Source organism: Macaca thibetana, chromosome 7, assembly GCF_024542745.1.
Source record: "Macaca thibetana thibetana isolate TM-01 chromosome 7, ASM2454274v1, whole genome shotgun sequence".
Lineage (NCBI taxonomy): Eukaryota > Metazoa > Chordata > Mammalia > Primates > Cercopithecidae > Macaca > Macaca thibetana.
In genome coordinates, this window is record NC_065584.1 from 157067919 (window position 1) to 157091682 (window position 23764).

Below are 23764 nucleotides of genomic sequence, written 5' to 3' on the forward strand. Positions count from 1 at the left end.
CTGTTTCTTTAAAAAAAAGAAAAGAAAGAAAAGAAAAGAAAAAAACAGGGCTGTGAGAAGACTGCGGGCCGAGCTAATCTAGGCCCTGGGATTCAAAATCAAATACGACACTTATTTTGCCCTTCAACTAAAAACTGTGCTTCTGCCATCACCTTTTTTCTAAAGAAAATTTATTCATCACTGTATTTCTCCTATGTATCCCTCTGTTCTCCACATACCCCTTCACAAGAAAAGTAATTCTACTACAAAACCTTCTTCCCATGTTGTTTTCTTCCTCTTTGCTTTCAAAACAATAAACTTAGTGGCAACCATGCCTTTGGCAGGAATATGCCTTGTCTTTGCCGTGGGAAAGGTTAAAGTATACTTAGCCACTAGCCTAATTAAAGTGGAGAGAACTAATCAGCATTATTCTTTCTCCCCAGCCCAGCTGCCTGACCTTGTCTGTTTCCCTCCTACACGCAATCCCAATGCATCTCCCACTGTGTGCTGAGTTAAGAGCAGCACAAGTTGGGATCACACAATAAGCAGCACAGTGTGATTATCCTTTGCCCAGAATCACACACTTACACTCCAAATTGGAAACCTGAAAGGAAAGGCAATCCTCAGTGAAAAACTGCAAATCATATCTTTCTGATGATCTTCTCAGACCTGTAATCCCAACACTTTGGGTGGCTGAAGCAGGCAGACTGGGTGAGCCCAGGGGTTTGAGATCAGCTGGGGCAACACGGTGGGACTCCATCTCTACAAAAATTAGCTGTGCACCTGGAGTCCAAGCTACTCAGGAGACTGAGATGGGAGAACAGCTTGAGCCTCAGAGGTCGAGGCTGCAGTGGGCTGTGTTTGTGCCACTGCACTCCAGCCTGGGTGACAAAACAAGACCCTGTCTCTAAAAGAAAAAAAGAAAAGAAAGAAAACAAAACCCAAACCCATAAAGCCTTCTTACAAATATTTACACAAAGTAGCTCTTTAACGTTAATATATTCTACAAATAATAACTACATATCTACAACGTTCCAGATATAGAAGAAAAGGCCAAAGAAGGTATTTTAGGAGAGCCAGATTATACTGAACTATGCCACTTATTAACCCAGTCACTTCTTTCATATCTGAAGATGAGCAAATCAAATATTGATAAAAGCTGTAGAAGGATACAGATTCTCATATAATCATCTTCCATTCCAGAATAAAAGGGCTGGAGAAGGGAAAGAGGATTATTCTGTTCAAGGACAATGGCATCCTCAGCAACTCATAGAGATGTGCAGGTGAACATCAGACCAGGATGGGAACCTTATAATATCTATGATATACTATGGCTTCTATCAATCAGTTTCAGGAAAAGCAAAGAAGAATGGCCAGTCACAGTGGCTCACACCTGTAATCCTGAAGTGGGCAGATCACATGAGGCCAGAAGTTCGAAAGCAGCCTGGCCAACGTGGTGAAACCCTGTCGCTACTAAAGCCCGTCTTTACTAAAAAATAAAAAATTAGCCAGGCATGGTGGTGGGCGCTTGTAATCCCAGCTACTTGGGAGGCTGAGGCAAGATAATCGCTTGAACCCAGGAGGTGGAGGTTGCAGTGAGTCAAAATCACGCCACTGCATTCCAGCCTGGGCAAGAGAGCAAGACTCCATCTCAAAAAAAAAAAAAAAAAAAAAAAAAGAAAAAAAAAACGCAGTCAAATGGCAGAAACAGACTTAGCCACTTTACTTGGAAAAATCTGGGCTTTATCAGCTCCATCAATCACCATGCTCCACACCATGCTTATTAAGTGTCTGGAGCAACATTAGATGGGTGCCATTCCAAATTCCAAATGATCACATCTTTGCTTTGCAAACAGGATGTGGCTTAATAATCACACAGGGAACTAGATTCATTCAAGTATCTAGTTCCTAAAACAAGTCTATTTAACAGGTTCAACAACATGCAACACACACCCTCCAACTGGTAGAAACACCTTTCAATGGCAAAGAAAGGTGGCAAATACTAAACACCCTCACAGAACATTTAGCAACTGGTGGGACTAACCCTTGAAGGTGAATTCAAAATAGAACTGAACCTCAATCCCCAGACTTGTTTTCCAGAAAAGGGAGTATGAATTCTTAGTTTCAGATTTAGATCAAAACCAGAAGTTGCATTGCTTAATGAAAAACACTGGGTCGGCCAGGGGGGCTCATTCCACCCTGTAATCCCAGGACTTTGGTAGGCCAAGGCAAGGGGATCACTTGAGCTCAGGAATTGGAGACCAGCTTGGGCAACATGGTGAAACCCCGTCTACAAAAAATACAAAAATTAGCCAGGTGTGGTGGCATGCTCCTGTGGTCCCAGCTACTCAAGGGGCTGTGGTGGGAGGATCGCTTGAGACCGGGAGGCAGAGGTTGCACTGAGCCAAGACTGTGTCACTGCACTCTAGCCTGGGTGACTAAGCAAGACTGTCTCAAAAAAAAAACAAAAACAAACAAACAAAACCCACTGGCCCAGAACCTACAATTAAGCTGTTTGGAGGAAGAGGACGGAAATCTGTTAGTTAAGATTTAACCTGCATATGTTGCCTTCTTTACTAAAATCAGACTCATAAAAGAATGTATTCTGGCTTCAGCCTTGTTGGTACTGCTTTCCCTCTATTTGCTTCCCATGCTATTGCTTCATCCTTGTTTCTACAGAACTAGGATTTTAGCTTAAAGTCACCTAAAAGCCTCCACAGGAAACAATGTTCCAAAGGGAAGACTCCATGGGAAGAACAATAGAGAAAGAAGTTACTTTTAAGTCTTTAGTAATGTTCACCCAACCCAGTCTTCATTTTCTCTCAAAGGACAAGAACCCTCAACTAATAAAGCAAATGAACTTACAGGAAGGTAATATATGGAAATAAACATCTTATTGAATTTATCTGGCTCTAAATCTCTTTCGTTAGGGAATTTATAGTATTTCATTGTCTCACAATCTCTCCATTTCTATCTACTTGATTAAACTATGGTACTATAGCAATGGAGGTGAAGGCCTAATTTAGAAGTATAGGAATTAGGCAAGGCGCGGTGGCTCATGCCCATAATCCCAGCACTTTGGGAGGCCAAGGCGGGTGGATCACTTGAGGCCAGGAGTTCGAGATCAGCCTGGCCAACACGGTAAAACCCTATCTCTACTAAAAATATAAAAATTAGCTGGGCATGGTGGCGAACACCTGTAGTCCCAGCTACGCGGGAGGCTGGCGCAGGAGAATTGCTTGAACCCAGGAGGCGGAGGTTGCAGTGAGCTGAGATCATATCACTGCACTCAGCCTCAGTGTATGCTGAGTGATAAAGCAAGACTCCATCTCAAAAAAAAAAAAAAAAAAAAAAAAAAAAAAAGGCCAGGCGCGGTGGCTCAAGCCTGTAATCCCAGCACTTTGGGAGGCTGAGACGGGCGGATCACGAGGTCAGGAGATCGAGACCATCCTGGCTAACATGGTGAAACCCCGTCTCTACTAAAAAAATACAAAAAACTAGCCAGGCGAGATCTGGCCACTGCACTCCAGCCTGGGCAACAGAGCGAGACTCCGTCTCAAAAAAAAAAAAAAAAAAAAAAAAGGAAAGGAATTATTCTCATGTATACAGTATTAGTAAACAACCTACAAAGCTTTTGAGCATCTTATAATTCACTGTGTACCACTGTTTCATATTTTCATGTTTCCGCAATTGAACTATAGAGTCTAGGGCTAGGTCTTAAGACTTTTCTCGTAACCTTCAGAGTGCCCAGCACTGGGATTGACACATAGCAGTTAGAAGGATCTTTTTTTAACCCCATAAACCAGGCTCAAACTCTTCTATAACCCAAATCAACATATTCTGAGTGCCAATCTTGTGTAAGGCTCTCTATTATTTGTCATGAGGGTTCAGAGGAAAATGTGATCTACCACACTCAAGAGCAGGCCTCTTATCCTCTCCAGCTTAATGCATTTTACCAGTTAAGGACTACTCTGATGCTGAGGTTGTACTTCTTTCCCTAAATCAAATGTCATGTGTTTAATTAAATGCTTTTAATTCTAGATATCAAATGATAACTTTTGTGAAGTAATTTAAACACACTTGAAACATCATATAAAATATTACTATATGACTCAACTGTAAATGTGGCTCCCACCCCCATAACATCTATACAATATAACCAAAGAGCTAGATTCCAGGAGATTATCAAGAAACTTCTAAATTTTGAACCCATGCAGCAGAATTGTATTCCTTTACATTGTTGACTCGACTTATACATGTGCTGTGGAATAATTATCCTCAAATGCAATTTTCAGTACTGATTACATAGCTGCCTAAAAGAAAACTGTTAGCCCCTTCCATTTTATATCAAACCAATGACTAAAGTGCTCTTGACCTCTTTAACCCCACATTTTCCCCACCCTCATCCCTCCTCAATCCCCAGAACCCACTCATCACATCCACTAGACTTGAAATTTGAGCTCAATCATAACTCTTTGTGTCTCTGCTCAATCCCTTCTTCCTGCCTGGAATACCCTCTTTTCAGTCCCGGCTAATTACATGCACCACCCCATTCCAAGCAGCCGCTGGAAACTCACTTCCTTATGTTCTATGACTTCTTTCACAGTTTATACTTGTTTTGTTTTGGGGGGGGGGTTGTTTTTTTGAGACGGAGTCTCGCTCTGCTGCCCAGGCTGGAGTGCAGTGGCGCGATCTCGGCTCATGACAACCTCCACCTCCTGGGTTCAAGCGATTCTCCCGCCTTAGCACCCTGAGTAGCTGGGACTACAGGCGCGCACCACCACGCCCGGCTAATTTTTTGTATTTTTGGTAGAGACGTGGTTTCACGGTGTTGGTCAGGCTGGTCTCGAACTCCTGACCTCGTGATCCGCCCACCAAACATTCTATGTGCCAGACACTTGTATGTAACCTTGCATAGTTCTTGTATTATGTCTCCCCAATTTTGAGTGTTTTCTCTGGTCTCCTCTACCCAGCCCTTGGCCACAGCCTCACTAGGACCCTGGACAGCTTGAACACGGTCAGAAGCATCACCTAAGATTTTTGGTGGCACAGTATTTTCCATAAATTAATCTCCTGATTGAACCGTAGTCCTATAGTAGTTATCTTTGGATGTAAACCTAATACAGCTCGAGGAGGAAGTGGAGTGCTTGTGATCAGAGGGCTGGGCAAAAGCCCAGAGGGCGTCTCTGTAGCCCTGGGGGAGCTGTCCCCAGGCAGGCTCTCTCAGGGCCCGGGAACAGGGCGGGACAAGTTCGACTGACCTGTGCGGTAAGGACGGGGCCAAGACCCGGAACCAAAAAGCAGGTCACGATAGCGCTGGAAGGCCTCGTCGAGGACTGAGCAGCCAGGCTGCGCGGCGGAGCTGATATCGTACTGGAATTGAAAGTTGTTCGGATAAAGGACGTAGCGCTGGTCGGAGGTTTGGATGTTCTGAGGCCAGGGCCAGAGGGCGGTCGCCCGTCCTGCGAACGCTGCCGCCAGCAGCAGCGAAAACCAAAGCCTGGAGCTTGCCATGGCCCGCCGGTCTCCCCTCTCGGAGAGGCCTGGCCACGTGAGACCCTGGTCAGGTGAGCGGCGCCCGCGTGACTATCGGCGAATCACGTGACCGACCAGAGGCCGCTCTGCGCCTGCGACCCCGGGAGGACCCACTCCCTGCCCTTTCACTTCCGGCCTGGACGTGAGGCTCCTGCTGCATGCAGCGGATAGTGCCGGGCGTCGGCAACTGCTCGGCTCCCCAGACGCCTGTCGGGCCCAGTAGAACCGTAAATAACCGGCCACCCCTGCGGCCGTGCGGTCTCTGATGGAACTAGACAGCTCACCCGACTCGAGAAGCACGGGGTGGGGAGGCGAGGACGCAGGGCGAGCTGGAAAAGAAAGTTTCCCAGATGGCTCCAGGGTGAATCTTGAATGTTGTGATGGAGCTCGCCAGGCCTACTGGGAGGTAAAGGACTTCCCAGGCTGAAGTAAGTTCAGCAGCAGAAAAACGGAGGATTAAAACCACAAGTCGTTGTGATGTGAAATTTCGTGGGGCAAGAATGGGCCGGAAGTGGGTAGTCTGCACGGCTCTGCTAGAGAGGGGATCACAAGATCACAAAAGTGTGATCTACTTATGACTGGAAAAAATGTGTACTTTCAGAGCCAGCTCGAGGCATTCCATTGCCTCTGATATGAGCTCTTCCCTTCAAGATTGACTATAAATCTCTTAGTTAGCAACTCACATCCCCTTTCCCCAGACAAAACCCCACATACCCCGGTGTGTATTTACTGAAAGCAGTAAGATATTGCTGGGCCTTTGGGTGCAAGATGGAGAGTGCTCAGAGATAAGGACAGGGGCCTGGTCCTGCAGGGCCTTACATAGGAAGTCGAGGAATTTATTCTCTGAGCAATTGAAAATCATCCCGAAAGATCTGCATTTTAGAAATACCATGTTGAATAGTTGCATAAAAAACCAGTTAGGAGGCCCCTTTTTATTGGAGGTAGAGAATAAGGAGAGACTGAACTCAGAAGTAGGGAAGGAAAAGCGCTGTAGATCCAAGAAATAGTGGGTATCCAGAAGAGAGGCTTGAGAAGTGATCAAGGAGAATTCCACAGTTATCAGAGACCCTGTCTTCCTTGTTCACCACTATGTTACCAGAACATAATACAAATAATGCTATTGTTATTGGGTGGCATTATTTAGTTAGTAGGTACTTTTTAAAATTTTTAAATTTAATATTAGTATTAAAATACATGTAAAGATCAGGAAAATGAACTTAAAATTAAAGGGCTTTCACTGGGCATGATAACACATCCCTGTAGTCCCAGCTACTCCCAGCTATTCAGGAGGCTAAGGCGGGAGGATCACTTGAACCAAGGAGTTCAAGTTTAGCCTGGGCAATATAGTGAAACCCTTTCTCAAAAACCAAGGGCCACTGAAATTGAAATCATGATAATTTATATTCAGCTCGTAGGTACCTAATTGCTAGTTATACATACATGGCTTTGATGGGAAATTAAACATTCTGACAATACAGAAATTCATCAAGCAATTTGTCTTTGATGGTTGATTATTCAAGAACAGAGCTTGTAGCAAAAAAAGCAGAAATTAGATCCCACAGTCATCAGGTTCAGATTCTAAGGCATGCATTCTTACACTAATTTCTTCTTTGCTCAAATCTTAATTTTCATCAGCATTAGTAAGTGTCTGGGTACTCTGCCAGTCAGGAGAGATGTTACCAAAGGTACAAAGGAAAAGGATTTGAAAAGTATTGTCAGAAGAGCCAAGTTCATAATCAGACCCACAGGATCAATAATTTGGGGGAGTGTTTAGAGCAGTTTCGAGGATGACAGCAGTAGATCGAAGTAGAATTTCAGGACTGAGCATATGCCAAGGCACCCTTTTATGTGATATTCAACCTGTACCAGAAGGGAGGAGTCATTTAAAAGAGTTACGCAAGATGAAAGAGCTAGATCCAAATAAAGACATTATAAAAATTACTAATGGGGCTGAGCATGGTGGATTACAGGGATTCAGTTATTTAATTATTACTGAAAGAGCTCTTTTAGACTTAACCAAATTTTTAAATCAAATATTCTTATGCATACATAAAAGTAAGTTACACAAGATAAATTTGTTGATCTTCCAAAATATCCCCCCTTACTATACACTAGAGTGGGGTTTTGGCATAATGGCAGACAGATAGATGGAATGGAATAGAGGGTCCAGGAAAAGAGCCATTTGATTATTACTCGATCTCAACAAAGACACCAATTTAATTTAGTGGGGAAAGCAAGTTATTTTCAATAAAAGGTGATAAAATAGATACCCCTATGTGGGGAAAATGAACTATGATCCCCTACCTCACAGCATACACAAACTTAATTAAAAATGGATCACAGGCTGGGGATGGTGGCTCACACCTGCAATTCCAGCACTGTGGGAGGCCAAGATGGGAGGATCACTTGAGCCCAGGAGTTCAAGACCAGCATGGATAATACAAGGAAACCTCACTTCTCTTTTTTTTTTTTTTTTGAGATGGGGGTGGTTAATGGGTACAAAAAAAGTAGACTGAATAAGACGTACTATTTGAGAGCACAACAGGGTGACTATAGTCAATAATAGTTGTATATTTTAAAAGAACTTAAAAGAGTGTAACTGGATTATTTACAACTCAAAGGATAAACGATTGAGAGTATGGATAACCCCATTCTCCATGATGTGCTTATTTCACATTGGACGCCTATATCAAAACATCTCATGTACCCCATAAATATATGCACCTACTATGTACCACAGAAACTTAAAATTAAAATTAGACTGGGCATGGTAGCTCATGCCTATAATCCCAGCACTTTGGGAGGCTGAGGCGGGTGAATCACTTGAGGTCAGAAGTTTGAGACCAGCCTGGCCAACACGGTCAAACTCCATCTCTACTAAAAATACAAAAATTAGCGTGGTGGCAGGCACCTGTAATCCCAGCTACTTGGGAGGCTGAGGCAGGAGGGTCACTTGAACCCGGGAGGTGGAGGTTGCAGTGAGCCAAGATCACGCTACTGCACTCCAGCCTGGGTGGAGGTTCTATCTCAAAAAAAAAAATTAAATTTAAATTTAAAAAATGAATAAACAGTTTTTAACAATATGAACTATTTAAATTAGTATATATACAACATTGCCATCAATTTTGACAGTAAATGAATATCGAAAATAACATAATAAAGTATATAATATTTGATTATTTATTTTTTCTTTATTAAAGGCAGCTTGTTAAATGAATAAAAACATCATTTAATTTTCATATCTATATCTTCTAATAAAATTAATTTACATATCAGAAAAATAATTCACTGTCAGACAATGTGCCCAGGTTTTTGGCTTATAAATTAGGGGATCAGAAAGCAGGAAATAAATAATTTGCCTCAGTAAGTCTTTTACAATGGAGGTGAACTTTGAATTGACTCCCAAAGCATGAGTTAGCCAGGCAGGGAAGGGGGGAGCATAGGCAAAGCACAGAGGTATGAAAGAGGATGACATATTGAACAAAGGGTTTATGGGGCTAGCGAAAGAAAATGTGCCACGATTACCTCACTTCCTGGTCCTCTACCATACTCTCTTCTTTCTGCAATGCCATTCCCACTTCCCAATCCCTCTGCCTACTTCAAGGTCTAAACTTATATTTTACCATCCTGGAAATCTCTGACTTCTCAAATCTGGGTAAGATCCCCCTCCGTGATCCCATAACTCTCTGAGTTAATCTCATGTATCTCAAAGTACAGTTGACCCTTGAACAACATGGGTTTGAACTGCCCTGGTCCATCTATACACAGATACTATGTAGCCAAAGGCAGATGGAAAACACAGCGTTCTTGGGATGCAAACCCCATAGGTATGGAGGACCATCTGCAGGACTTGAGTATGTGCAGAGTATATGCGGATTTTGGTATTCTTGGAAGGTTGGGGGCATGGGGGAGGCGGGTCCTGGAACCAATCCCTTGAGTATATTGGGGTATGGCTCTATTGTTATTGTTTGTCCATTTGTCTGTCTGTTCCACTACAGTAAAAGCTCCTGCAATCTCAAACTCCTGGGCTCAAGGGTCCTCCCATATGAGCCTCCCAAGTAGGTGGGACTACAGGCACATGCTACCATGCCAAGCTAATTTTTAAAGTTTTTGTAGAGATGGGTCTCCCTGTGTTGCCCAGGCTGGTCTCAAACTCCTGGGCTCAAGCTATCCTCCTGCCTCAGGCTTCCAAAGTGCTGCGATTATAGGTGCGCCACTGGCCCAGCCATCCTGACACTTTTTAAACCCATTCCATTTCACATGCTTCTGCCTCTGCTTTACCCTGTTGCCTCCAAGCTCTTCCCGTCCTATCTCTAAATTTACAAAACTCGATGCAATTTATCAGTACTGAACATATACAATTTTATGTAGGGTTTCTAAAAATGTGTCCAGGGCCCAGTGTGGTGGCTTATGCCTGTAATCCCAGCAATTTGGGAGGCCGAGGCAGGGGGATTACTTGAGCCCAGGAGTTCGAGACCAACCTGGGCAACACAGGAAGACCCATCTCTACCTCTACCCAAAAGAAAATGTTGTGTCCAGTTTCTTTTTTAGCCCAATCCCCTCCTGTCTTCTAGTCTTATAATTATCCCAGTTATTCAGGTTTACTCACTAAGTCTTAGCTGACTTTCCTAAAACTAGACATACACCCCTTGCAATAACTGACTTTGTCCTATATCCATCCAATCTGAGGCTATAAATAGACATTTCTTTTTTTTTCTTGTTTGTAGAGACTTGCTGTACTTTTTAAAGATCTTGCTATATTGCCCAGACTGGTCTTGAACTCCTAGCCTCAAGCAATCCTCCCTCTTGGCCTCCCAAAGTGCTGGGATGACAGTTGTGAGCCACCACACCCAGCCAGACTTTTATTTATGGCCTGAATTTTTTACAAAGGTTTTTTTTGTGTGTCATAAAACTAGAAAAACTAGAGCCCCAGGGGAACTTTTGACGGATCTGAGCTAAAGGAGTGACAGTGGAAAGGAAGCTGTGGGACAAATGCAATAATATTTCAGACACGGAATAATGGAACTCAGCAGCTAACTGGGTGCTGTGGGAATGCGGACAAAGGAAAGGGGAGAGGAAAAGATGTGAGGGTGTACCAGCTTGGAAAGGAAAAGAGCATGACTTTAGTTATTCTTTTTTTTTTTTTTTTTTTGAGACGGAGTCTCGCTCTGTCGCCCAGGCTGGAGTGCAGTGGCCGGATCTCAGCTCACTGCAAGCTCCGCCTCCCGGGTTCACGCCATTCTCCTGCCTCAGCCTCCCGAGTAGCTGGGACTACAGGCGCCCGCCACCTCGCCCGGCTAGTTTTTTGTATTTTTTAGTAGAGACGGGGTTTCACCGTGTTAGCCAGGATAGTCTCGATCTCCTGACCTCGTGATCCACCCGTCTCGGCCTCCCAAAGTGCTGGGATTACAGGCTTGAGCCACCGCGCCCGGCCCTTTAGTTATTCATTTAACGAGTATTTCTTTTTTCTTTCCTTTCTTTCTTTTTTTTTTTTTTTGAGACAGGATCTTTGTTGCCCTGACTGGAGTGTGCAGTGGCACCATCACAGCTCACTACATTTCCCCAGGGAATGATGATACACTGGCTCAGTACAAATGGAAGAGCAGATATTGGGAAAAGAGGATGAGCTCCGCGACATGCTGTTTTGAGGGATTTTTTTTTTTTTTTTTGTGGAGATGGAGTCTTGCTCTGTCGCCCAAGCTGGAGTGCAGTGGCACAACCTTGGCTCACTGCAACCTCCACCTCTCAGGTTCAAGCGATTCTCCTGTCTCAGCCTCCCAAGTGGCCGGGATTACAGGTGCATGCCACCACGCCTGGCTAATTTTTGTATTTTTAGTAGAGGTGGGGTATCACCACATTGGCCGAGCTGGTCTCGAACTCCTGATGTCAGGTGATCCACCTGCCTTGGCCTCCCAAGGTGCTGGGCTTGCAGGCGTGAGCCACTGCCCCCAACCTGTTTTGAGGGATTTTAACAGACAATTAGGGTGTCCAGCAGAGCTGAGACTGGTGGCTCACCAGAGAGCTTTAAGAGTCATCTGCCCAGAGATAACAATTGAAATCATGAAAATGCATGATACAGTCAAGGGAAAACGGGAAAAGGGAAAGATAGCTAAAAATTAGACGTAGAGACGAGAGAGGTTTGTCTCGTCTTTACTTGTGGAACCCAGACTATGGAATTACAATGGAGGGATTAACTCTGAGTGGGAGAATCAGAACAATCTTGATTTGCTAGTGGCTAGTAGAGTAGACTCAGATCAGAGGTGATGTTGATGAGGGGAAAGGCAAGAAAGGACCTTTTCAAGGTCTCCTCAATTCAGCCTCTACATCAGGGGTCCCCAGTCCCCAGGCCAGAGACTGGTACTGATCTGTGGTCTGTTAGGAACTGAGCCTCACAGCAGGAGGTGATCAGAGGACCAGCGGGCATTACTGCTTGAGCTCCACCTCCTGTCAGATCAGAAGCAGCATTAGATTCTCATGGGAGGCCGGGCGCGGTGGCTCAAGCCTGTAATCCCAGCACTTTGGGAGGCCGAGACGGGCGGATCACGAGGTCAGGAGATCGAGACCATCCTGGCTAACACGGTGAAACCCCGTCTCTACTAAAAATACAAAAAATTAGCCGGGCGTGGTAGTGCGTGCCTGTAGTCCCAGCTACTCGGAGGCTGAGGCAGGAGAATAGCGTGAACCCAGGAGGCGGAGCTTGCAGTGAGCCAAGATGGTGCCACTGCACTCCAGCCTGGGCGACAAAGCGAGACTCTGTCTCGAAAAAAAAAAAAAAAAGATTCTCATGGGAGTAGGAATCCTATTGTGAACTCCACCTCCTGTCAGATCAGAAGCAGCATTAGATTCTCATGGGAGTAGGAATCCTATTGTGAACTGCATATGTGAGGGATCTAGGTTGCACACTCCTCATGAGAATCTAATGCCTGATGATCTGAGGTGGAACGGTTTCATCCAGAAACCATCCCAACTCATTCTCCCCCTCCCCACCACCCCCCCACCCATTCCACGAAAAACTGTCTTCCACAAAACCAGTTTCTGGTACTAAGAAAGTTGGGGACTGCTGCTCTACACTACTGTCAGAGTTTTATTTGTCTAAATTGTATTTCTGACCAAGTCATCTTCCTTCTCCGGAACTTTTAATGGCTATGGAATGCTGTCAGGATTAAATCCACTGTTATGATCAGGGCCTTTTGCTTGCAAGGGATAGAGACTTATGTTATTTCAGAAAAACAAAAGTCTATGAAAGGGATATACAGAGCAAACCCATAAAAGCACAAAACCAAATTTCAAAAAGAGCAGAAATCAAGGGCCTGGCTACTCTCTCATCTCCCTCTCTTTCTCAGTGTTCTTCTACTCCTCTCAGAATGTCTGATCAGTTTTCCTCTTTGTTTGTCAGCTACTTCAGCTGCCTTATAACCTCTGTTTCCTCCTGACTGGAGTGTTGCACAAGACACATAATGGCCACCTCAGCCCTACTCCATCTAATGTTTGAGCTCTAGGATCCTCTCATTCTCCCGTCTATGCCAGTGGTGATCCTACTGTCCTCCAAAGCTCTTTGCAAATCAAGATTGTTCTGATTCTCCCAGTCAGAGTTAACCCCTCCATTGTAATTCCATAGTCTGGGTTCCACAAGTACAGCTCTTACCACATCCAAACTCATGTTATGATTATTTATGCATGTTCAACACTCCCATGTATCTTGGAAGGCACATGCCATATCTTAGCTCTTTTGTTTTTGTTTTTTGAGATGAAGTCTTGCTCTGTCACCCAGGCTGGAGTGCAATGGCACCATATCGGCTTACTGCAACCTCCACCTCCTGGGTTCAAGCGATTCTCCTGCCTCAGCCCCCCGAGTAGCTCAGATTACAGGTGCCCGCTACTACACCAGGCTAATTTTTGTATTTTTAATAGAGACAGGATTTCACCATGTTAGTTAGGCTGGCCTCAAACTCCTGACCTCAGGTGATCCACCTGCCTAGGCCTCCCAAAGTGCTGGGATTATAGGCATGAGCCACTGCGCCTGGCCATATCTTAGCTCTTTTAACTGACTTTATCATATCACTGTAATGGTATAGACACACACATATATGTGTGTGTATGTGTATATATATATATGCAGTTTGTATGCTAATTATAAACTATTCCCATGAATTTACACATCAGATCTCTTAAAAGGCTGTTTTTTAATCTGTGTGATGATGGTGTTGATTAAAACGTATATAAAACTTCCAACTCCATGATTTTATTTTGTTAGAAAAAATTGACACACCTTCAGCAGTCACATTTTAAAAATAACATTTAAACTATTATTTTTCTATAGTGTACTAGACTGAGAGCCTTACAGATCTACAGATATAAAATGAAATAGCAACTGCCCTTCATTCTGTCTTCAATATATTTTTCCCCCAATGAAACTTTAGGGATATTTGTATCCATCTCTCCATTACAGGCCGGTAGAACAGGAAGAACAAAACTAACGACTTGTATGTAACTCCTAACACTTGAGGGTTTTAGACCTTTTACAAATAAGGGACAACAGGATTGGACCCATTTTAGGGACACAAAGTTCCACTCAAGATAGAAAGTGACTCAAGATATACCTTGGAAACCTTGCTAGTGCTAGGCCACACTGGGTGATGTCCTCAGCATTTTTTTTTTGAGGCAGATTCTTGCTCTTTTGCCCAGGTTGGAGTGCAGTGGGACAATCTTGGCTCACTGCGACCTCCACCTCCTGGACTCAAGCAATCCTGCCATCTCACCCTGCCGGTAGCTGGGACTATAGGTGTGTACCACCATGCCCAGCTAATTTTTGTATTTTTAACAGAGACAGTCTTTCACTATGTTGGTCAGGCTGGTCTCAGACTCCTGGCCTCAAGTGATCCCTCTTCCTCGGCCTCTCAAAGTGCTGGGATTACAGACATGAGTCACTGCAACTGGCTGTCCTCAGCGTCTTTGTGAAAATGCACTGAGTAGGCATCAGTTGGGCACAGTGCTGAGCAAGGCACTAACAATAACAATAAGGAATTACAAGATTTCTATCTGGTGTTATAAAGAAGGAAATGCTACTAAAAGAAGGAAAATATGTGGTATGTGTTTTCATCTGTATTAGCATAGACTGTGTCTCAGAGCAAATGTATGAAACCGGTGCCTCTGGAGAGGGATATTGGGTGGGTAAGGCATAGGATGGCAGGGAGATTCCCTGTATATCCTTTTGTGTGTTTTGTATTTTGTACCATGTAAATATGTTCCCCCTATAACATTTTTTAGTTTTTTAAAAAAGTCTGTGTCATTTCCTTTAATTCTTACAATAATGCCACGAGGAATGTATTGTTAATATCTCCTTTACCATGGGAGCTGTTTGATTAGGGCTCTTCCCACTTTAAGCTTATATCAAGGTTGGTTAAACTCATGAAAAAACATCAGAAGTCCTATCCAGAGTTAGACCAATAGTCCAGGGCCTCCGATATTGGGATTTTTAGATCAAAATTGGACAAATTTATAGGGATATGACAGCTATATGTGGTTTAAGGCCCGTTCAGTGGGGACTCCTTCTGCCTAGACTACATCTGCCTGCCCCAGGCATCCTGAGAGCTGCATCGGACTAGGATTATCTTGAGTCTAACCTGGCCCCTTAGGCCTCATTCCTAAAGAGTTGATGGTGATACATTTTATGGCACAGCTGCTCATGTTGACCAAATCCACAAAAATAATCCGAAATCCCCTGAAGGGAGGTGGGACAATGATGAAATGAGTGTATAAATCCTTTACAGAAAGCGATTCAGGTCTTATGTTATTCTGCACTGGAATTTCCCAGTGGGCTTTGCTCACTCCTTGCCTTCTTCCCATTCTCTTCCTGCTTGAGTCCTCTATATCTTATTTTCCTTCCCTGACTAATAGCCAGGCTATACCCTCCAGGAACCCCAGAACACAGATCCCTGTGACATTTCTGTCCTGTGGCCGTCCACTAACATTTGGCTTCATAAAATGTTAGTGACATATTACTGTGATACAGGTTTCCAAAACACACAATTCGCTGATGCTAGGAGTGGACTCTTCGGTGGTAAGAGCACAGTCTAAATGTCTTACCTCTGTTTGGAGTGCCCTTTGGATCTTTCTCTTAGATTCCTTTTTTTTTTTTTTGGAGTTGGAGTCTTACTCTGTTGTCCAGGCTAGAGTGCATGATCTTGAGTCATTGCAGCCTCCGCATCCTGGGTTCAAGTGATTCCTGTGCCTCAACCTCCCGAGTAGCTGGAATTACAGGCACATGCCACCAAGCCTGGCTAGTTTTTGTATTTTTAGTAGAGATGGGGTTTCGCCATGTTGGCCAGACTGGTCTCGAACTCCCAACCTCAGGTGAGGAAACTGAGAACTAGCGAGGTGAAGTGCTGTTCCTCAAGAGTAAGGATAGAATCCTATTCATTGTGATACTTCCAGCACCTAGCACAGTGCCAGGTGCCTAGTGGGTGCTCAATAAATATTTGTCAAATGTAAAAATTCATTGCTTATTGTACATAGTATACTGCTTTGCATGCCAATACATTTTTAAATTGAAATTATTTGACCAAGGTCGAATGCAGCCAAAGGGTGGCAAGGCTGGAAACAGATGTGTGGCCATCCTGAAAAGGGCTCTCATTATCACACTGGAACTGTGCCTGTGCCTCTGGAAATGCCTACAATCATCTAGCCCCCTTCAGTTTGGGTTTTTTTTTTTTTTTGGTGGAGTCTTGCTCTGTCGCCCAGGCTGGAGTGCAGTGGCGTGATCTTGGCTCACTGCAATGCCATGTTGCCCAGGCTGCAGTGCAGTGGCACAATCACAGCTCACTGCAGCCTCAACCTCCTGGGCTCAAGTGATCCTCCCATCTAGGCCTCCCAAATAACTGGGACCAAAGGTGCACACCACCACACCCAGCTAATTTTTTTTTTTTTTTTATTTTTAGTAGAGATGAGGTCTCACTATGTTGCCCAGGCTGGCCCCCTTGACGTTGAATGCAGTTTAATAATGGAGATTTCTGTGCCTACATCCTTTTCTTAGCCCACTGCCTTATCCTAGAAAGGAATGATAATTGGATTTGAATGTGCATGGCCAACTTTCAATTAACCCTAGAACTAGAAAGAGGCAATGATGCGAATAATCCAAGAGTCACTGTGTTTGGCCAGTGCTATTCCTACCTGATAGTGGCTGACTGACTTATTTTCCTAAAGAAAGTTTGCTTAGGAAAGTATTAAAAATCCATTAACCTTCCTTGAGTTTACATTAGCCAGACAGTGGCAGGAGGCCAGGGGAAGGACAAAGCATTGTTCAGAGCCAATAAGTGAACATACAAGTAACTATGAAGTAATTATACCTCTAACAATGAAGACAAAGGTCAAGGAAATAGTGATTCTTCCCATTATGATAAACGATGTTATGTAATATAAGAATGTTCCAAAAATGAAAAAGATTCTTTGCATTCTAGGTGCAAAAGGTTAAATACTTGATGTTCTTGTCAGAGATCTTTTAGTTGCAAGGAAAAGAACTCCAACTAGCTCAAGAGTGAGAAGTTTATCATCTTTACAAGCATCTAGAAGTAAACTAAGTATAGCCATGGTCAAATGGGCGAGAATGCCTTATTAGGAACCAAAGCTACCCCTTGGTCTCTCAGGACCCACCCTTCTCTCATCCCTTTTCCTGCATCTGCTTCATTCTCCTGTTATTTCCAATTCATTCTCTTAGTGTTCCAGTGTTCCAAAAGAGAAAATGTGATTGGCCCAGCTAGGAAGAGATGTCATTATTGAGCCAAACATTAAAGATGCATACTATAGTCTGGGTGTGGTGGCTCACGCCTATAATCCCAGCACTTTGGGAGGCCGAGGCGGGTGGATCACTTGAGGTCAGGAGTTTGAAACCGGGTTGGCCAACATGGTGAAACCCCATCTGTACTAAAAAAAAATACAAAAATTAACCAGATATGGTAGTGTGTGCCTGTAGCCCCTGTAGCTACTCAGGAGGCTGAGGCAGGAGAATTGCTTGAACCAGAAAGGCAGAGGTTGCAGTGAGCCCAGATCACACCACTGCATTCCAACCTGGGCAACAGAGCAAGGCTCTGTCTCAAAAAAAAAAAAAAAAAAAAAAAAAAAAAGAGGTAAAGACACATACTACAGATAAGGATGGTAGTTTCATCTAAGCCACAGATGATCAAAGCTCTGTCTTTGAGCAGGTGCTAGGGAGGGGAACAGATTCACTTAGAAAAGGATATGGGAGAAGCAATGACTGTCATTTCTTTATTGTAAAAGCAACACACACTTATTTTGAAAAATTTAAACATCAAATATTGTGTGTAGAAAGTATGACTCTCAGTTCACCAACTCAACTATATAGAAATTATAAGTGTTTTCTACAACAAATTAATTTCTAACTTCATGACCCAATTCCCCAATCTGCTGGGCTCCAGGGAAATGTCACCACAGTCTTTCCTGATGTTTACGCCTTTCCCGGGGCTTATTTCACACTCTTGAGCCCTATATGGTGCCAAGAGGCCATATAGAAGCCTGAGAGATAAAGACTACCATAACTTTAGCATATATTTCTTTCTTTTTTTTTTTTTTTTTGAGACAGAGTCTCGCTCTGTCACCCAGGCTGGAGTGCAGTGGCGCGATCTCCACTCACTGCAAGCTCCACCTCCTGGGTTCACGCCATTCTTCTGCCTCAGCCTCCCGTGTAGCTGGGACTACAGGCGCCCGCCACCGTGCCCGGCTAATTTTTGTATTTTTAGTAGAGACAGGTTTCACCGTGTTAGCCAGGATGGTCTCGATCTCCTGACCTCGTGATCCACCCGTCTTGGCCTCCCAAAGTGCTGGGATTACAGGCGTGAGCCACCGCGCCGGCCTTTAGCACATATTTCTGTTTATGTATGTATGATATAGTATGTATGGTTCTTTCTTTCCTTCTTTTTTCTTTTCTTTTGAGATGGAGTCTCACTCTGTCTACTAGGCCCCCATGCAGTGGCGCAATCTTGGCTCACTGCAACCTCCGCCTCCTGGATTCAAGCCTCAGCCTCCCGAATAGCTGGGATTACAGGCACCTGCCACCACGCCTGGTTAATTTTTGTATTTTTAGTAGAGATGGGGGTTTCACCATGTTGGACAAGCTGGTCTTGAACTCCTGACCTTGTGATCCACCCACCTTGGCCTCCTGAAGCGGTAGGATTACAGGCGTGAGCCACCACGCCTGGCTGGTTATTTCTATATATGACCATCATTTTCTTTTCTTTCTTCTTTTCTTTCTTTTTATTTGAGACAGGGTCTTGCTCTGTCGCCCAGGCTGGAGTGCAGTGGCGCAATCACTGCTCACTGCAGCCTCGACATCCCAGGCTCAAGTGATCCTCCCACCTCAGCCTCCCAAGTAGCTGAGACTGTACCTGGCTAATTTTTGTATTTTTAGCAGAGACAGGATTTCGCTATGTTGCACAGGCTGGTCTTGAATTTCTGTGTTCAAGAGATCTGCTTGCCTTGGCCCCACAAAGTGTTGGGCTTATAGACATGAGCCATGGCGCCCAGCCTATTTTCTCTCTCTCTTTGTGTGTATGTGTGTGTGTGTGTTTTGAGACAGAGTTTCCCTCTTGTTGCCCAGGCTGGAGTGCAATGGCGCAATCTTGGCTCACTGCAAACTCCGCCTCCCAGGTTCAAGTGATTCTCTTGCTTCAGCCTCCTGAGTAGCTGGAATTACAGGCATGCACCACCATGTCCAGCTAATTTTGTATTTTTAGTAGAGAGAGGGTTTCTCCATGTTGGTCAGGCTGGTCTCAAACTCCCGACCTTAGGTGATCCGCCCACCTCGGCCTCCCAAATTGCTGGGATTACAAACATGAGCCACCGCGCCCAGCCCAGCCCGACTATTTTCTATATACACACATTTATAATCCTTCAAAACAAAAAAATCAGGGCATGATGTAACCACTATTTTATAAATTTTTCAATTGATAATATATTAGGGGCATCTTTTCATGTGCACCTATAAAGAGCTAATAGTCTATTTTTATTCCATTTTTATTATTTATCTCTTTGAGACAGGATCTCACTCTGTCACCCAGGCTGGAGTGTAGTAGCATAAACACGGCTTACTGAATCCTCAACCTCCCTGGCCCAAGCAATCTTCCCACCCCAGTCCCCCGAGTAGCTAGGACCTCAGACATGCGCCACCACACCTGACTAATTTTTGTGTTTTTTTGTAGAGATGGGGTTTCACCATGTTGCCCAGGCTGGTCTCAAATGCCTGACCTCAAGTGATCCACCCGCCTCGGCCTCCCAAAGTGTTGGATTACAGGCGTGAGCCACCATGCCAGGCCAGTGCAATATGACATATTTTGTAAAGAGAGAAACAGAATGATCATCATTTGGAGATGATAGGATGTTTACCTAGAAAATCTAAGAGAAATTGGCCAACAGAATGATTAGAATTTAAATAATTCAGTCAAATGACCAGATAAAAGGTAAATACATTGAAAAAATAATTTATTCATTAGCAATAACAAATCAGAAAATAAAGTGAAAAAATGTGATTCAGAAAGCAAGTAGGTTAATGTATATAAAGCACCTAGCACAGTTCCTGGTAGATGGGAGGTTATAGAAATAAGCTGTAATAATCTTAGTTATTGATTTTATAGATTTTAGGGATGAAATTACTGAGACAAAATATACAACCATGTTTAAGCTTCTTGATTCATATACTCAAATTATTCTTTTTTTTTTTTTTTTTTTGAGACAGAGTTTCGCTTTTGTTGCCCAGACTGGAGTGCAATGGCGTGATCTCAGCTCACTGCAACCTCTGCCTCACTGCAACCTCCGGATCCAGCAATTCTCCTGCCTCAGCCTCCCAAGTAGCTGGAATTACAGGCACCTGCCACCACGCCCAGCTAATTTTTGTATTTTTAGTAGAGACAGGGTTTTGCCACGTTGATCAGGCTGGTCTCAAATTCCTGACCTCAAGTGATCTGCCTGCCTTGGCCTCCCAGAGTGCTGGGATTACAGGCATGAGCCACCACACCCGGCCTCTTTTAACTTTTAGTTGAAGTGTAACATGCATATAGATACTTTGGGAGGCTGAGGCAGGCAGATCACTTGAGGTCAGGAGTTCAAGCCCAGCCTGGCCAACAGAGTGAACTCTCATCTCTACTAAAAATACAAAAATTAGCCGGGCATGGTGGCGGGCACCTGTAGTTCCAGCTACTTGGGAGGCTGAGGCAGGAGAATTGCTTCAACCTGGGAGGCAGAGGTTGCAGTGAGCCGAGATCACACCACAACTCTCCAGCCTAGGTGACAGAGCAAGACTCTGCGTCAAAAAAGAAAAACAAAACAAAAACCATACGTATAGAAAAACTGTGCATACAGAAAGCTGGTCATCAGTGCATAGATCAAGAAAGAACCTTTACAGCACCCCAAGAGCCCTTCGCATGTCTCCTTCCAATACCTAGCCATCTTCCTCCCCAGAGTGTTTCTGACTTCTAACAACACAGATTAGTTTTGCCTGTTTTGCACTTCATATGAATAGAATCATACATATGTACTCTTTTGTGTTTGGATTCTTTTGCTCAGCATTATGTAGATAATATTCATCCCTCTTTGCTCAGGTGGTTGTAGATTACTCGTATTGCTGTATAGTATTTCATTGTATAAATAGACCGCAATCTTCCATTCTTCTGTTGATGGGCATTTGGGTAGTTTTGAACTTGGGGCTATTATGGAGTGCTGCTGTGAGCACTCTGATACATGTCCTTTGGGGGCTGTATGGAACATTTTGAACCCAGCACTGCTAGGGTATCTTGAAGACCAGTGGCTTTTAGCACATTGGCTTATAGTGTTCTGGGCTATAGATACTGGCATATTCATAGTGGGCCCTGTCAGCAGTGGCAGTGGTATAGCAGCGCCCTTAAATGGCTTCATGAGTAGAGGACATTGAAAAGAGGGAACCAGAGCAAAAAAGGAAGAAAAAGATGGACGCTGTATGAAGGACCATGACTGACAGACTGGTTCATGAGCCTATTGAGACAACCCTGGCATGAACTCCAGGCTACTGGCTACTGATAGGGATATAATTTTAAATTATAGCCACAACCAATAGAGTTCTGGAGACATCTGAGTTGCCCGCTTTTAAAATTTTTATTTTAAGTTCAGGGGTACATGTGCAGATTTGTTATATAGATAAACCCATGTCATGGGGGTTTGTTGTACAGATTATTTCATCACCCAGGTATTAAGCCTAGTACTCAATAGTTATTTGTCCTGACTCTCTCTCTCCTCCCACCCCCCACCCTCCGATAGGCCCCAATGTCTGTTGTTCCCCTCTATGTGTCCATGTTCCCACTTATAAGCAGGAACATGCAGTATTTGGTTTTCTGTTGCTGCATTAGTTTGCTAAGGATAATGGCCTCCAGCTCCATCCATCTTCTTGCAAAGCACATGATCTTGTTCTTTTTTATAGCTGCATAGTATTCCATGGTGGATGTGTACCACATTTTCTTTATCCAGTCTACAATTGATGGGCATTTATGTTGGTTCCATGTCTTTGCTATTGCAAATAGTGCTTCAGTGAACATACATGTGCATGTGTCTCTATGATAGAATGATTTCTGTCCCTTTGGGCATATACCCAAAAATGGAATTTCTGGGTCAAATGGTAGTTCTTTCTGTCTTTACATCTTTGAGGAATCATCACACTGCTTTCCACAATGTTTGAATTAATAATTTACTCTCCCATCAACAGTGTATGTGTTCCTTTTTCTCCACAACCTCGCCACAATCTGTTATTATTTTGACTTTTTATAATAGCCATTCTGACTGGTGTGAGATGGTATCTCATTGTGGTTTTAATTTCTCTAATGATCTGAACATAGGAACCAGCAAAGATTTCATTATGAAGATGCCAGAAGCAATTGCAACAAAAGCAAAAATTGACAAATGGGATCTAATTAAACTAAAGAGCTTATGCATAGCAAAAGAAACTATCAATAGCGTAAACAGAAAACCTACGGAAAGGGAAAATTGTTTTGCAAACTATGCATCTGACAAAGGTCTAATATCCAGCATCTGCAAGGAACTTAAATAAATGTACAAGAAAAAGACAAATAACCCCATTAAAAAGTGGGCAAAGGACATGAACAGACACTTCCTCAAAAGAAGAAATACATGTGGCCAACAAGCATATGAGTTCCCCTTTTTTTATACGCTGTGAGGGAACTGTGTCTTACTTATTTTTGTGTCCCAGAAGCTAGCACAAAGCCTGACACACAGCCACTGCTAACAAAATCTTTGTGGATTTATTTAATAAAAGAGTTGGGAGTAGGTGGAGAATGGAGGGTGGGGAGCATCACACATACATGCACATGCTTAAAATATGATGATTTCTTCCTGAGCTGACCAGACCAAAAATATAAATAAAACAGAAACAGGATCTGTGCCATGGGTCCTGGCCCTTTTTTGCTTCTGCCAGCATGTGTGAGGAGATGCAGAGACAAATTCCGTGGCAGTTAGAAAGAGAACCGACTGCCAAGATGGAGCGAAGGGAACATTTAACCTTGACTTTCCACAGTCCCGAGGTTCCCAAGATAAAGGGGAACCGGAAATACCAAAGGGTGAGGAGGTATCTAATTGGAAGTCAGATGGGAAAAAGAGGACTTACTTAAGGGCGGGGCTACATAGAGCATCCTAAAGACAGAAAAGATCACCCTGAAAATTGTGGGTTTTTTTTTTTTTTTTTAGGAGTAGGGCAAGATATCCTTAAAGACACATGGGAATGCTTGAGGTAGAGAAAAGCAGGTGACCCTGGGGATCAGGGGTTATCCTTTCGGGTAGGCAATATTTCCCTCATCCTTGTAGCCTACCCTCCCTGCCAAGAAACATCCAAGTGCCTCGATGTCATCCGAAAGGCAGCAGCAGCTTATGGATCAGGCACACATCTACATCCGAATACTCTGTGGCAGCCTCTGTAGTTTTAGCCTCCTAATGCTGATCGCCATGTCCCCACTGAACTGGGTACAGTTCCTGGTGATCAAGAATGGCCTTGAGCTCTACGCAGGACTCTGGACCTTATGCAACCATGAGCTGTGCTGGAACCACACACCCAAGCCACCCTGTGAGTGCCACTGAATTAAATGCCACAGGCCCCACACAATTGCAGAGATTTCTGCTCACACAGATTGGCCCTTCATCTTTCTTCCTCCAAGATCTTTTGGCTTTCACCTCTCCAAGTGTAGGATGGATCTTTCTTTGGTATCCT

At 43.8% G+C, this 23764-nt stretch overlaps 2 protein-coding genes across 6 annotated transcripts in view; one reads left to right on the plus strand and one right to left on the minus strand.

Moving 5' to 3' along the window:
* HEXA (hexosaminidase subunit alpha) overlaps nt 1–5653 on the minus strand; it is a 54913-nt gene extending 49260 nt beyond the window's left edge. For all 3 annotated transcript variants that reach the window (XM_050796328.1, XM_050796329.1, XM_050796330.1), the window contains exon 1: nt 5241–5653. In XM_050796328.1, the coding sequence (XP_050652285.1) occupies nt 5241–5493 (253 nt within the window). In that variant the 5' untranslated portion in view covers nt 5494–5653. The remainder of the gene's footprint in view (nt 1–5240) is intronic.
* Nucleotides 5654–5814: 161 nt separating this feature from the next.
* Nucleotides 5815–23764, plus strand: part of TMEM202 (transmembrane protein 202) — a 28426-nt gene continuing 10476 nt past the window's right edge. For 2 of the 3 annotated variants that reach the window (XR_007727124.1, XR_007727123.1), the window contains exon 1: nt 5815–5942. Coding sequence is in view for 1 of the 3 variants with exons in the window: in XM_050796365.1 (XP_050652322.1) it covers nt 22980–23120; nt 23365–23620 (397 nt within the window). In the remaining 2 variants the exon portion in view is untranslated. Of the gene's footprint in view, nt 5943–22926; nt 23121–23364; nt 23621–23764 lie in introns of those variants that run through there. The other variant, XM_050796365.1, reaches the window with a different exon arrangement.